This window comes from Drosophila simulans, unplaced genomic scaffold (assembly GCF_016746395.2).
Source record: "Drosophila simulans strain w501 unplaced genomic scaffold, Prin_Dsim_3.1 Segkk87_quiver_pilon, whole genome shotgun sequence".
NCBI lineage: Eukaryota > Metazoa > Arthropoda > Insecta > Diptera > Drosophilidae > Drosophila > Drosophila simulans.
The window spans coordinates 1,186,507-1,201,758 of NW_025416883.1; the positions used below are offsets into that span (position 1 = coordinate 1,186,507).

Below are 15,252 nucleotides of genomic sequence, written 5' to 3' on the forward strand. Positions count from 1 at the left end.
GTTGTAGAGTAAGACTAAAGACACTAGAATAACAAGATGCGTAACGGCCATATATTCGTTTGGCACTATGCAGCCACTTTTTTGGTGAAGGCCACATTTGCTCTCTTTCCGCTCGCTTACGCTGAGAGCGTAAGAAATCTAAAAATAAAATTTTCTTGCTTTTGTGAGTAAAAACAAGAGACGAGAACGCGTATATGTGTGCGTGTTGTGCTAGAAGTCGATTTTCGGGACGAAATTTGGAGTTTGTGGCCAATTTCGTAGCAATATGATGATGGCGCGCTATTCATCCCACACAAAAGTGCGCGCTTTTTAAAAATATCAAATTGGAAAAGACCAAAATAAAAATTTAACTGAAAGCTGAATATAATGCGATATTTTAAATAATAAAAATGCTTCATTCAAATACATCATATTAAGTCAAATGACTTAATAAGTATACTAAATAATTAAAGCAAATACAAAGGAAATTATTATAACTACTGTAATTTGAAACATAAATTTTCCAAAAAGAAGACATTACATTGAGAAATAAATAATTCATAAAAATAATAATTATTTTTTAATTTCATAAAAAAATAATAATTTTATTAAAAAATTATAAAAAAAATTATATTTCATAATAATAATTCATAAAAAATAGTAATACGTAGTAGAAAATAAAAATTAAGAAAATAAATAAAAATATTAAAACTGTTTATTGCAAAAGTCATATCTGGAGGCACGAAGTTCGGACACAAGCACTCTACAACCACTGCCTTATTAATTTTTCTCACGTGGCAAGCTGAATACCCTAATGACAAGTATTCTAATATAAAGTCTTTTTCGAAATTTATTTTGTGATGTACATAGATTCGGCTCTTACTATTTCTGAGCCATATTTAAATAATAATAACGTTAGGGCAATAGAAAACAAGAATTTTTTACATGGTCAATTGATCGAAAATAATATAGATTTAAAGTCTAAGAACTTCTAAGGTGAAGGGCATATTTTGTCAAATTTGCAATGCATGAGCAAACGTGTGCACACATACAGTTGTCTGCTATCACTGTTTGCGTAGAAAAGAGCTGTTTGCTGTAGCGCTCTCCGCTCTTTCTCTCTCGAACAAAAATTCGAGAGAGCCTGGAGCCACCTCTAGAGCCACGGCCAAAAAATCGCGTGCCAAAAAATTGTATGGCGTTACGCATCTTGTTATTCTAGTGTCTTTGGTAAGACCCTATCTTTAAGCCTTAGAGGAAAGCGTATACTAAGAAGCCAATATAGGCTATTGGCTTTTAGTTTGAGGTGTGTTCTTTTTCCTCGATGTGTCTACGCTAAGTGAGTCGTCTGTCAAGATGAATACCTAGATACGTAACTTCATTTGATTTTGGAATAACAGTGCTATTTAGTATGAGCGAAGGGCAATCTTGTCTGTTGAGGAAAAAAGTTACGTGTTTACATTTCAGTTCATTGACCCAAGTACGCTGTAACTTCTGTAAGTACAACTCATATTGGTTACTTAATAAAATCTCTAACTTTCATAACGACCTTTACATAAACGAAGGTTACTGAAGGATGACTGTCTGGTCACGCAGCACAGTGGTTCCCATTGTATGGGGAAAGCAAAAAAACTAGTTGAGGTAGAAACTTGAAACTTAGCCCAAAATTATATGAAAAAATAAGCCGGATCGGACCACTATAGTACATAGTGTAGCTGTCATATGAACGATCAGTTTGAAATTAAGTGTTTGTATGGAAAACTTTTTTACAAGTATTTTGCAACGAAAGCTTGAAATTCTACATAGGAAATTAGTATATAAATTATCATTTTAATAGGTTTTCCATATATTTATTAGTGTAGGTTAATTAATTATAATAGGGCTTGCGCGGTCTGCACTTAATGAGACGAATAGTAAGTACGTGGCGATGACCGACGCTTCTAATCTTCCAAAATCGACTGACTTAAGTATAGCAAGAGTTCTTATCTCTAAAGCTTAACAAGTTACAGTTTCTTATAGGTAAAGCTCGATCTATAGATGGGAAAAGCACTTGAGGCTTACGACTATATTTCGGGTGTTTGGTGATTGTGTTAACTCCTCCCCTTCTAAGACGAAGGCTGTCCACAGACTTTTTACAATTGGCAAATCTATTTGAAAGCGGATCTTACGGGTAACATTGGTTGTGCACTAAGTGCACGAAGGGAAGGCAGCTCTGCGTATCTGGATGATCCAAGAAGTTCGTAAATGCTGCTGATTCTCCATGTCATGGGTTCGCAACAAGGTTCTGGAGATGATCGTAGCGAACTTGGAAAAAATCTTTATTGTAAGCGTCGACTTGTTGACGACGATGATGCTGATGTTGGTTGAACTAGTTGACCATCAAAACGTATGTGTTGAACGCACTCTGGTTGGCGTCTGATGGCAGATATTATTCAGTTCGTCGTTTCAGTACCCAGGCGCAGAAATAGTTGCCGCATCTTTACGTCTTACGTTTAGCAGATACTACGTTGATAGATCTTAATTCCCTCTTCTACTCTTCTCATCTACTTAAGAGGTAGTTACAGTTTTAATACTAAAGTTTTGACAATAATTAAGTATAACAATTATAATTTTATAATAAAGTTCATTCAGATATTTTTGATATTAAAGTATGTAGTAAAACGCTTATTGATTGCAAGTATTGATTTTCCTATTTAGTTGAACAGAATCAGAAAAGGGTATTGATAACATTAGTGTTTTTTTTAATCGGGAATTTGAAATCTAATTAGAGTGAGTGCGCTATACTGTTATTATGCCGTTTTGGTAATGCATTTATTTTCTATGGTAGTTTCAGGAAATATTTGTGGTTGCGTGGATTTTAAGTTTTTAAATCATTCGGGTCTAGCATTTCATCACACACCTTTAAACTTTTCTAAAGATGATGAAGCGGAAATAATACAAAATGTTTAAAGATTAACTAAGTAGGATTTGACAAATATTTAATTGAAAAATTTTTGCAAACTCTTTTACTAGTGTCCAGATTTCACGTTTGTATTTTGCTAACTTGGCGATGGTCACAAAAGGAAAAGAAATACTAAACCTAGCGTAGATTATCTTTATGTACGACCCTCCCTTTTATGAGGACCGTTGTCCCGAGGTCTGCTTCGATTAGTTCTTCCCTATACCGTGGGATTAGTTTATTTCCCAAGCGATTGTTTTGTTTTACCATGACGGTTTCTCCCACCTCAAAGGTTCTGTCTCGTCTTGTTACATTTTCTCTTCTTAGCTGTTTTTCCTGAGCTTCGTTAACCATTTCTACTATCTCGTTAGCCAATTCGGGAGGAGTTGAATGAATAATGTCGATCGGTCTTCTATTGGTGACTGAGTGCACCGTCTTATTGTATTCTATTGTTGCCTGAAGAATAAGGTTGACTGTATCATTCATTCCACTGTCAAGTTTCAGGCATCGAGCTATTTCTAAAAGCGTGCTGTGAAACCTTTCAACCTGTCCGTTTGAGGTACTATGAAGTGGAGGTGCGTTCGTTATGTCAACATTAAAACGATTTTTCAAAAGTGACTTGATTGACTCGGAATTTATGGACGGTTCATTGTCACAAAATATTGTCTTTGAATGGGGATAAAAGTTCATTAGTTGCATAATTGCAGGTTCTAAATCAGTTACCGTTCGAGAGCCGATTGGTTGCACAATAGCGAATTTGGAAAATTTGTCAATACATGTCAAAAAGTAATTCCTGTCCGTAGAAAATATATCAATATGCAATGTCTCGCCTACATGTGACGGAATAAGTGTTCTCCCGAGGATTTGCTTTTGCGGATGGCGGTCGTATTTGGCTTTTTGACAAACCAAGCAGTTAGCAACAAAGGTAGCGGCTATTTGTGACATTTTAGGGAAGAAGTAGTATTGAAGAATTTGTTTTACATTCTCCTGTGCTGCCCTATGCGCTCTGTTGTGCTCCAAAGACACTATTTCCCGTTGCTCAGTTTGATTAAAAATGTCGCTGACCATTTTCATAATGTGTTGGAAGGTTGTTGCTGGAAAGTCATTTACAAGACTGTTTTGAATGAAAGCTAGTACAGGTAATTCGCAGTGTATCGCATTCACTACATCCGGCTTAACCACATCACGAATTCTTCCGATTAAGGTCTCTTAGTCTAGAAACTGTATTAGATGCCTTGTCTTGCTCCCGAAAATAACAAAAGTTCGAGTTGAGTCTGCGGTGCCCTCATCTATTACAATTTTGTTTCTAAAACAGTTAACCGGCTTGTCGATAGTTTCGATTGTAAAAGTCAATGAAATTTCGCTATGTATTGTTGCAATGTCTGACTGGGGTTCGTCCTCTAGGACATGAATAGCCTGCCTGGATAGTGCATCGGCAACATAGTTCTCCTTGCCAGGTTTATAGAAAATTTTAGCATTATGTTCGTCTATAAACGCCTTCCATCTCTTGATTTTTGCATTTGGATTCCAATCTGACAGGGCGTATGTTAACGGTTGGTTTTTTTTTTTTTTTTTTTAAGTTCCTAAGAGACTTTAAAGCCCAAACTATGGCCAAAAGTTCTCGTTCATTTGTTGCGAAATTAAGTTCTCTATCCTGTAAAGTTCTCGAAATCATTGTAACAGGCTTGCCATCCTGTGATAAGACTGCCCCCAGGCCAAAAGCCGAAGCGTCTGTTGTTAAGTCAAAGGCTTTTCTATAATCGGGATACAATAACATTACATTTTCGGAGACAAGAACATTTTTAAGCTTCTCAAAAGCAGAACATTGTCTTTCATCGAAAGAAATTGGTATCTTTTTAGACTGGCTTGCGGAAACCTTTCCGTTTTCACCCTTCAGAATGTCAGTGAGTGGTCTAGCAATAGCGGCGAAGTCCTTAATAAAGCAGCGGTAATAACTTGCTAGCCCTAAAAACGATCGAACACTAAATAGATTAGTAGGTTGATTATATTTCTGAATAGCCTCTACTTTGCTAGGACTGGTTGTGATACCTCCACTTGACACCATGAATCCGAGATACTCGACGCTTTCCTTGAAGAAAAACGATTTCTCTTTAGAAACCCTCAAGTTTGCCTCAGACAGTCTGTCTAGTACCCAAGCAACGTCGTTTACGTGGTCCTCAATTCCGTTTGAAAATATTATTACGTCATCAACGTAAACGTAACATGACTTTCCTATACGGTCCCTAAGAACATCATCAATAGCACGTTGAAAAATACTTGGGGCATTTTTCAAGCCAAACGGCAAACGGCAAAACTCGTATTTTCCATTTCCTACTGAAAAGGCAGTTTTCTCCCTATCCTTTTCTGCGAGCAGAATTTGGTGAAACCCCGATTTAAGGTCAACGGTTGTAAAGAACCTGGCTTTTCCCAAATTTGACAAGATGGATACTACGTTTGGTATAGGGTACTTGTCGTCGATTGTTTTTAAATTTAGTTTTCTAAAATCTATAACCAACCTTTTCTTAGTATTTCCCTCTTCATCTGTACCTTTTTTATCGACTACCCAAACCGGATTGTTGTAAGGTGACGACGAGGGCCTGATAATTCCGTCCTTTAACAAAGCACGTGTCTCCTTATTCACAAAATCTGATACGCCCATGGGGTACGGATATAGTTTTGAGTAAATGGGTTGGTCGTCCTCAGTACGTATTGTGGCAACAATGTTGGTATTATACGGCAGTGCTTCTTCCGGTTCCGCAAAGACGGCCAATCGGTTTCGAAGCATTGTATGGAATTTATTAGATATCTGATTTGGAACCACAATATTCTCTATGTTGGTGAAATTTACGCTGTCACATCTCAAAAACTGAATAGATTCCACTTCATTGTTGATATTCAACGTTTTGTTCTTAAAATCTAACGTTGCATTTCCCTGTTTCAAAAGGTCAAGTCCTATTATTGCGTCAAAACTAGAGAGACTTGGAAGAATAAAGAATTGAACAGATGTGTTAAATAGCTTAATAAAGCATTTCTGTTTGACGGTTTTGCAACCATGAAGCGATTTTACCGTGAATTTATTTTGTACCGGCATTATGTTTTTTAATTCAGGGAGGGGCTGTATGTAATTTTTCGAAGCCCCGGTATCAATCAAAAGTTTTATGGTTCTCCCTGCTATCTCTCTTTCTATGTACGGTAGCAGGGATTTGTGGCTAAAAAATGAACATCACTAGTTCACTAGTTCGTCCTCATAATCATCAACCTCCGCTTCTGCCTCCTTTTGATAACCGTCTGTGTCTTCCTCACATTGACCATGAGGTAAGTGGTTGATCCTCTGCTGTTTTGGCCCTGTAAACCTTGCACTGCCACTCGTTGGTCTTTTTGATGCTTGCGCATACCCAAAATGTCCCTGAGCCTGACTTGTGTTTTGCTGTTGGGGTTGCGATGCGAATTGATTTTGTGTTCGAAATGAATTTTGTTGTTGGGATGGCCAAGAATATTGTTGTTGAGATGGCCAATAATTTTGCTGTTGGGATGGCCAGTCAGGTCCCTGAGTCGGAAATGGAGCTTGTCCAAAATTTCCAGTTCTTCTAGATCGCATGGATACATCAGGATTTGTTAACTGGACTGGATCTTGTCTTTCCTGGTTATCATAAGTAGGCACCTGACGCTTGCTAAAATATGGGTTTTTAGTTTGCATGGGCATGATTGAATTTCTATCCTTATCGCTGTGCTTTTGTTCGATTTTCTGACCCCTGTCTCCAATATTTTTAGAATAAATAAGGGCGAATTGGTAACGCTCATGGTTCGACTCGACCTCTTGCGCTAAAGCGAGAGCAGTTGGTAAATCTTTTGGACCTTTTGCAAAAAGAATGTCGCTCAACGATTTCTTAGCTCCGGTTACAAATACACGTAACGCGTCCGCCCTGTACTTTTCATTCAGTGACATCGCCAAGGCACTATCAAATGTCATTATTGTCTTGTTGGTAAGTAGGGTCAGTTTTTTCTCGACTTCATCGTAGAATTCAGTAAGAGTCATGTCTCCCTGTCGCAAAGTTGATAGCTCTTGTTCGATTAGATAGATCGGCCTTTTGTCAGAATATGTGAAATCAAGACGGCTGATCATTGCTTTGAAATGTAACGGAGTATTAAAAGAAGCCAATACTGTATTCGCTGGACCTTTTATTTTATTTCGCATAACTTGAACTTTCCTCGTAGTCTTTGAAAACTTTAAAAGCGACATGAGCCGCTTTTCTCCACGACACATATGTTTCACTTTTGCCATCAAAATCTGGCAGAGATTTAATTATATCTAGAGGCTCGTTACAGACAACACCTGGTCTAATTTCAGCATCTACATAAGTTTCCACCTCTGGGGTGTTCACTGTTAATTTCCCGATTCGCTCATTCATCTCCTGCAATTGCTTTTCAAATGATTGTTTTTGGACTGCGAGCGCACCGGCAACGGCACTCTCTACGATCGCTTTTAACTGAGCTTCAAATTCCATTTCGCTAGTTGTCTTTGTTTTTGACCACCAATTATCTGATGACTTATTATTTTTTTCTGCACTGTTTTGCCTACTTGCCTGGTGCGCTGACCATTTATCTAAGCTTGACACGAGGTTGTCTAAAAGGTTATCACTGTCACTCATGTATTTTTATTATCAATACTCTTTGCATAGGTTATAATATAATAATAATAATAATATTTTTAATTCGTTCAATAAGCGTTATACTTACAATATAATAATAGTGATTAACAAACAATTTTAAGGTAGATGGTCTTAGTAATTAATATTATATTTTATGTAATCACGACATTTTTATTTCTTAGGTTAGAGTTAATTAGCCAATGCCGCTGGTTTTGTGTCCAGGTCCTCCTTTTGTTATTTATTTATAATTATTCAGTTATCGTAGGTTTTTATATCCGTTTGGGCGCCAATTATCATTTTAATATGTTTTCCATATATTTATTAGTGTAGGTTAATTAATTATAATAGGACTTGCGCGGTCTGCACTTAATGAGACGAATAGTAAGTACGTGGCGATGACCGACGCTTCTAATCTTCCAAAATCGACTGACTTAAGTATAGCAAGAGTTCTTATCTCTAAAGCTTAACAAGTTACAGTTTCTTATAGGTAAAGCTCGATCTATAGATGGGAAAAGCACTTGAGGCTTACGACTATATTTCGGGTGTTTGGTGATTGTGTTAACTTATATATCCTGGGCGAGCTTAGCGAAAATTGTATTTGATACAATTGATATACCATATAGCTGTTATAGGAAAAATCAGTCGAAAATCGTGATTTTGTTTGAAAAATCATTTTGTTGCAAACAAGATTGGATGAGCATTTTTCATTCATTTCATAACAACAACCACAAAATAATTTTTTAGGTTATATACATTGATATACTTATATTTTAATTATTCAAAATTCAAAAATATATAAAATACATTAATAATATATACTATAAGCCCTCTTATGCAATTAAAACATAAACGCAGGATTTAGCCTCTTCAGTTTATTCTGTACTTTACATTTCCAGCTTTAGCATTCGACTGACTCCCTCTCCGTTAGCGATCTGCATCTATGCTTGTTGCTACAGAGCCGATGTTGCGAAACAGAGAGAATGCCACCCGAAAGCGAACCATGACTTAATGTTTATACACTTAATGTTTATATACTATGTTGCTATACTAATCTTATGTATGCGTACCAAAGACACTAGAATAACAAGATGCGTAACGGCCATACAAATTTTTGGCACGCGATTTTTTGGCCGTGGCTCTAGAGGTGGCTCCAGGCTCTCTTGAGTTTTTGTTCGAGAGAGAAAGAGCGGAGAGCGCTACAGCAAACAGCTCTTTTCTACGCATACAGTGATAGCATACAACTGTATGTGTGCATACGTGTGCTCATGCATTGTAAATTTGACAAAATATGCCCTTCACCTTAGAAGTTCGTTGACTTTAAATCTATATTATTTTTGATTAATTGGCTCCATGCGAAAAATTCTTGTTTTGTCTTGCCTTAACGTTATTATTATTTAAATAAAGCTTAGAAATAGTAATAGCCGAATCTATGTACATCACAAAACAAATTTCGAAAATGACTTTATATTAGAATACTTGTCATTAGGGTATTCAGCTTGCGGCGTGAGAAAAATTAATAAGGCAATGATTGTTGAGTGCTTGTGTCCGCACTTCGTGCCTGACGATATGACTTTTGCAACGAACTATTTTCATATTTGTATTTATTTTATTAATTTTTATTTTCTACTACGTATTTTTATTTTTTATGAATTATTATTATAAAATATTATTTTTATTATTTATGAATAAAATTAATATTTTTTTATGAAATTAAAAAATAATTATTATTTTTATGAAATATTTATTTCATATTTATTTATTTATAATATAAATAAAATAAAAATAAAATATAAATATGTAAACGGTAGCTAATTCGAGCGGCGATTTTAACAAACGAATTTAAAAAATTTTAAAATTATAATAGTCAGGGAATTTTTATTTCATTTCATCATATTGCTACGAAATTGGCCACAACTCCAAATATGTAAATTCGTTTCTTCGATCAGAATTGATTTCGGCCCGAAAATCGTCTTCTAGCACAACACGCAACATATACGCGTTCTCGTCTCTTGTTTTTTTACTCACACAAGCAAGCATATTCTATTATTAGATTTCTTACGCTCTCAGCGTGAGCGAGCGGAAAGAGAGCAAATTTGGCCTTCACCAAAAAAGTGGCTGCATAGTGCCAAGCGAATGTATGGCCGTTACGCATCTTGTTATTCTAGTGTCTTTGCTCTAGCCTACTACAATTCGACCATCCTGACATTTAAGATCACCTGATCTTGTCGAAATTTTGAACTTATACTTATTACATTGTTCTTAGTCGCTATTTACTTAAAATATTTTTTTTTTTTTTTTTTATCTTTAATTATACAAATTTACTTTCTACTCCCTATCCAATGTTTAATATTTTGACAACTCCAGACACCTTGGTATGGATTGCGCGCCAATTGAAAACCTCCAACATCTTTAATTAAAAACCTATCATTTTTCAATACCTTCTCTATTACATATGGACCCTTATGTTTAGGTATTAGCTTTCTAGCAACTCCTCCTGTACTATCAAAATTCTTAACCATAATGTAATCTCCTACTTTGTACTGCGTACTTTCTTTTTTCTTATTATTATATCTTTTTTCATTATACCTCTGTGCTTTTAATTGCGATTCCGATCCTTTTCTTCTAATTTCTTTCAGGTCTCTAATTTCACTAACATTATCTAACTCTTCTAATTTTTGTCTTAATTCATCAAGAACTTTTCCCTTTTGTTCAATTCCAAACAACATCTTGCTGGAAGATTCCGCTACACTTCTTTGTTTTGTATTATTCAGAGAAAATTCTACGTCTTCAATAACTGCATCCCAATGCAATCCCTTTTCAATGTCTGTTAATTTAGCTATCATAGGTCCTACTATTCTATTGACTCTTTCCACCTGTCCATTGGCCTGGGGTGAACCTGTCGCTATCTTTATGTGTTTAATATTATACTCTTCCATACATTTTGCAAAATCTTCGGATGTAAAACAGGTCCCCCTATCTGATACTATAACTTTCGGCCTGCTATATAATCTAAAATAATCCTTTAAAGCTAGAATTACTTCCTTTGTGTTCGTTGTTTTTGTTGCGTATAACCTAACATATTTAGTGAATCCATCTATTATTACAAACAGATGTTTCTTTATTCTACCGTTATCTACCGGTCCATAATGATCGATATGTATTATCTCAAACGGCACGTTTCCCTTTGGGATGCTATGCAGCATTCCTTCTTCTTTTCCCGACTTCGGTGAAAATGCCACACATCTCAAACAATTTCCTATATGCCTAACAACTTTTTCTTTCATATTCGAAAACTAATAAGTCTTAACAATAGCATCTATAACCTTATCTCTCCCTAAATGACCTAATTCATTGTGATATTTATATAAAATTTTTTCTTCCATTTCTTCTGGTACACAAAACAACAATCTTCCACCATTTGCCTTCCTATAAAGTACACAATTTCTCATTTCAAAAATTTTATCTTCCGTTTTCTCTAATTTTTCCTAATATCTTTCAACTTTTCATCTTTTGCTTGACAAATAATTAAATTATCTTCAAAACTATTAGTTTCTATCACCAATATGTTCGTATTTCTGCTCAATGCATCCACATGCTGCATATGCTTTCCTGCTTTATGAACTAACTCAAAATCGTACTCTAATAGTTCTAATGCCCACCTTGCAAACCTAGGATTTAATTCTACTCTATTTAATGTTAGAGTTAATGCGTTGCAATCCGTAACAATTTTAAATCTCTTTCCCTGTACATAGATTCTAAATCTTCTTAATGCATACAGGATGGCCAATGTTTCAAGTTCAAAACTATGATATTTGGCCTCATCCTTTGGTGTGGCTTTCGAGTAATAAAATAAAGGGTGCCATTTCATATCCTCTTTCTTTTGCAATAACACTGCACCAAAGCCTTGTGCACTTGCATCTGTATGTAACTCTATTTCATCCTTATAACAATATAACCCTAACACTGGAGCTTCCACTAACTTTTTCTTAAGTGTCTCAAAACATTCTAACTCTTTTTCTTCAAACGAAAATTCTTTGTCTTTCTTCAATAAGTCATATAAAGGTTTTGCGATCGTTGAAAAACCCTTAATGAATCTTCTAAAATATGAAGACAATCCTAAAAAGCTTCTGATATCATGCACCTTATCTGGTACTGGAAAATCTCTAATTGCTTCTATTCCCTTGTCATTGGCCTGTATTCCCTTACTTGTTATTAAAAATCCTAAATATTGTACACTCGATTGCAGAAACTCACATTTATCCATTCTCAGCTCAAATTTGTTACTCGTCAACCTGTCAAAAACTTCCCTAAGTACTTCCATATGTTCCTTAATTCCTTTGCTAGCTATCATAATGTCATCCATATATATAATAACTTTATCCTGCCTTATCATATCCTCGAAAATTCTATTAATAAATCTCTGAAAGACCGCCGGTGCATTTTTCAGCCCCATTGGCGTCCTTAAAAATTCAAACTGCCCTAAAGGCGTCATAAAAGATGTATATTTCATCGATTCCTTATTAACAAAAACATGAAAGTAGCCATGTTTAAGATCTAACTTCGAGAATATCGTTTTATTTACTAATCTATCCAACAGATCATCAATCAATGGTAAAGGATAATTATCTTTGACCATTGTTTTGTTAAGTTTTCTGTAATCAACACATAACCTTAGGTCTCCTGTTTTCTTTTTCACTAACACTATCGGAGATGCATACTCTGAATCACTCGGTTTAATAATTCCGTTTTTTAGATACTCATCTAAGATAATCTGCAGCTTTTCTTTTTCAGTATATGCTAATCTTCTAGGAGAACAACTAAACGGTTTCGGGTCATTTAATCTTAATTGTATTTCACACCGAATCTCCGGTTCATTCGGTCTTTCTTTATTAACATAACAGTTTTCTACCAACTCAATAAATTGACATTTCATATTATGATCCACCTGATCACCTATTTTGTAATCAATTGAGTCATCTATTACATTAATTTCAAGCATTTCCCTCTCCGCTGTGCTTATTTCAGCATTGACAGCTTTCTCTAATTTATTTTTAACCTTGTCACTAATCATTTGACTTTTACTACTACCTTGACTAACACTATCGCTAACTGTTTTACTATTGTTGTACATATTTGTTTCTTCTAACATTTTATCGCTTTTCTTGTTACATCGACTTCCAATTTTATCCACTGTAATCATTTTCAAGGTGTCCAGATTCAAGCATAAGTTGCATGCTTCCATAAAGTCTCTTCCCAATACTTCATCATGACTCATAGACTCGTTTGCCACTATTATTAAATTAAAGTGTATTTTATTCAAATTTTTCATAACGTAACACAATATTTTTCCATATGTTTTCAAGCAACTTTTGTTTAATCCGTAAAATGAACTTAAAACTGGTACTTCAATAACATCTTTAGGTACTTTACTAATTTTTATGAACGAAATGGGGCTTCCAGTGTCTATGAGGCATGCTGTAATAAATTTTGATTTAGAATTGTTCATAAAATTAATTTCAAAATATCTTACGTAATTGTTTTCATCCCCATTCTTGTTTTTCAGGCACTTTGCTGCAAAGTGCCCCATCTCACCACAGGCATAGCATGACCCTTTTTCGCGCTTTGCCTTCCTGCACTCTTTGGCCAATGTGTCCCTTCGAATTGCAATTGAAACAACGCAAGAGTGTGCTGTTATTATTGTTCACCGATGCCACCTTCTTGTCTGCTTCATCCATTTTCGGTAGTTTCACTTCCGCAAATGCCCGCTTCATGTGCTGGATATCTTCAAAGCATTGGATACGGGCTTGGTTACGTAGCATTTGATTCGGAATACCTTCAATGAGGAGCGCCACCAATTCTTTATTATCCATTTTTATTCCATGTGCAAGCATCACCTTATCGTCTGCATAAGCAACAAAGCTTTCGCCCTCTGTCCATTTTCGTTCCTCAAGTTTTCGCCTTGCTTCTAACTTCGACTTCCTCTCACCAAACATTGATATAAGCTCAGCCGCTAACTGCTCTGTTGGTAGCAATACACGTTCAGGATCTGCATGCAACCACATGCATGCTTTTCCTTTTATCTTACTGACGATCAACATCTTTATATACGGTTCATATATTCCATAAACGCTGGCTATATTTTTCACCTGTAGGATCCATTTGCGTGCACATGTATCTCCCGAAAATTCATTCACTGCATCGGTTGCCATACGCAATAATAAATCCATATTTTGCACAGCTTGTCCCACTGTACTCCGTTTATTCTCGCCAAATTCTTTGTTGCTTTTCTCACCGCTGCCATCTTCGTCGCCGTCTTCGCTGCCGCCAACTTCGTTTTCGTCGCTATTCCCGTCGCCGCTGTTTTTGTTGCGGGCGCCGTCTGCACTGTTGTGCTTGTAACTGCGTACCGCGCTTCTGTCGTCATGTTCGCCGTTACTTTTGTTGTTGCGCACAGTGCTCTTCTCATCGCCGTCTTCGTTGCTATCTCCAGCTTCGCCGTCATTTTCGTCGTCTTTATGCTCTCCATCTTTTGCGTTATTTCTTTTTCCTTTTTGAACATTATTATTGCTGCTTCCGTAGAAATCTTCTTCCTCGCTTCCTAATAATTTCAATTGATTTCGCTTTTCGTTTGTTAAATTATTCACACGCAAAATCAATTCTCTTTTTGTTCCCGTGGTCGGTTCTTTTAGTTCACTCAACCACCCTTTTAACTGCGCCGTCGATGCATTGCTTATATTCATTTTTTTTTCTTTGGCTCGTGATCGGCCCACTTCTGATATTGTAGGGGTACTATAAGCCCTCTTATGCAATTAAAACATAAACGCAGGATTTAGCCTTTTCAGTTTATTCTGTACTTTACATTTCCAGCTTTAGCATTCGACTGACTCCCTCTCCGTTAGCGATCTGCATCTATGCTTGTTGCTACAGAGCCGATGTTGCGAAACAGAGAGAATGCCACCCGAAAGCGAACCATGACTTAATGTTTATACACTTAATGTTTATATACTATGTTGCTATACTAATCTTATGTATGAGTACCTCTAGCCTACTAGATCAAGTAAATCAATGGCTGATTTTAAAAGCTTGGACTTGGGTTTTCATGGAAGTTTTCTTTGACCAGTGATCAAGGGGTCAGAGCTCTCTCTCTCTTTGTAAGCATACATCTAAGTTATTCATTTGCGTTGGAGTTGCTTCGCATATATAACACCTGGACACCTTTCGGCATTAGAATTAAACGTTTTCTTAATTTTAAAATGTTAATAAACAATGCACAAAATTAATTATTAAGTTAAGTGGAAATGGACATAGCGAAAACTCAACCGAAAGATAGAAAGAACATCTGCAACTATATACTAACAGAACGTCGTACATATTTTTGTTTTAAAAATATACTAAATACCATTATTTATTATACGAATTCCTTCCATTGCAGAGTAATGTCGATTTATATTGACTATACGGACAGCTTCACTTGCAAGTTTCTCACGATGCAATATTCAATTGATATCATGTTGTCTCTTTCGATGCTATTCTTTAAGCGGACAGTTAGAGCAAAAAAAAAAAAAACATGAATAAATTTTAATAGCTGGATAATAATGAGAAAGTAATGATACATTGAGAGACACAATTTAGCGGCACCTTAGCTGTGCCATTATCCTTCTAAGCTCCCACTGCCCTCTCCTGCCCTCT

General features: G+C 35.9%; 1 protein-coding gene across 1 annotated transcript; it reads right to left on the reverse strand.

Annotated features, from left to right (window-relative positions):
- Nucleotides 1–11,673: 11,673 nt before the first annotated feature.
- LOC120285676 lies at nt 11,674–14,853 on the reverse strand. Its single transcript, XM_039298315.2, has 2 exons — nt 13,094–14,853; nt 11,674–13,038 (listed from the first exon to the last, which is right to left on the reverse strand). Exon 1 carries the CDS (start codon nt 14,301–14,303, stop codon nt 13,152–13,154), a length of 1,152 nt encoding a protein of 383 aa, XP_039154249.1. The 5' UTR covers nt 14,304–14,853; the 3' UTR covers nt 11,674–13,038; nt 13,094–13,151.
- Nucleotides 14,854–15,252: the final 399 nt, after the last annotated feature.

Coding starts and splice junctions, on each gene's coding strand:
- LOC120285676 (XM_039298315.2), bottom strand. CDS start 14,303: ATGAATATAAGCAATGCATCGACGGCGCAGTTAAAAGGGTGGTTGAGT.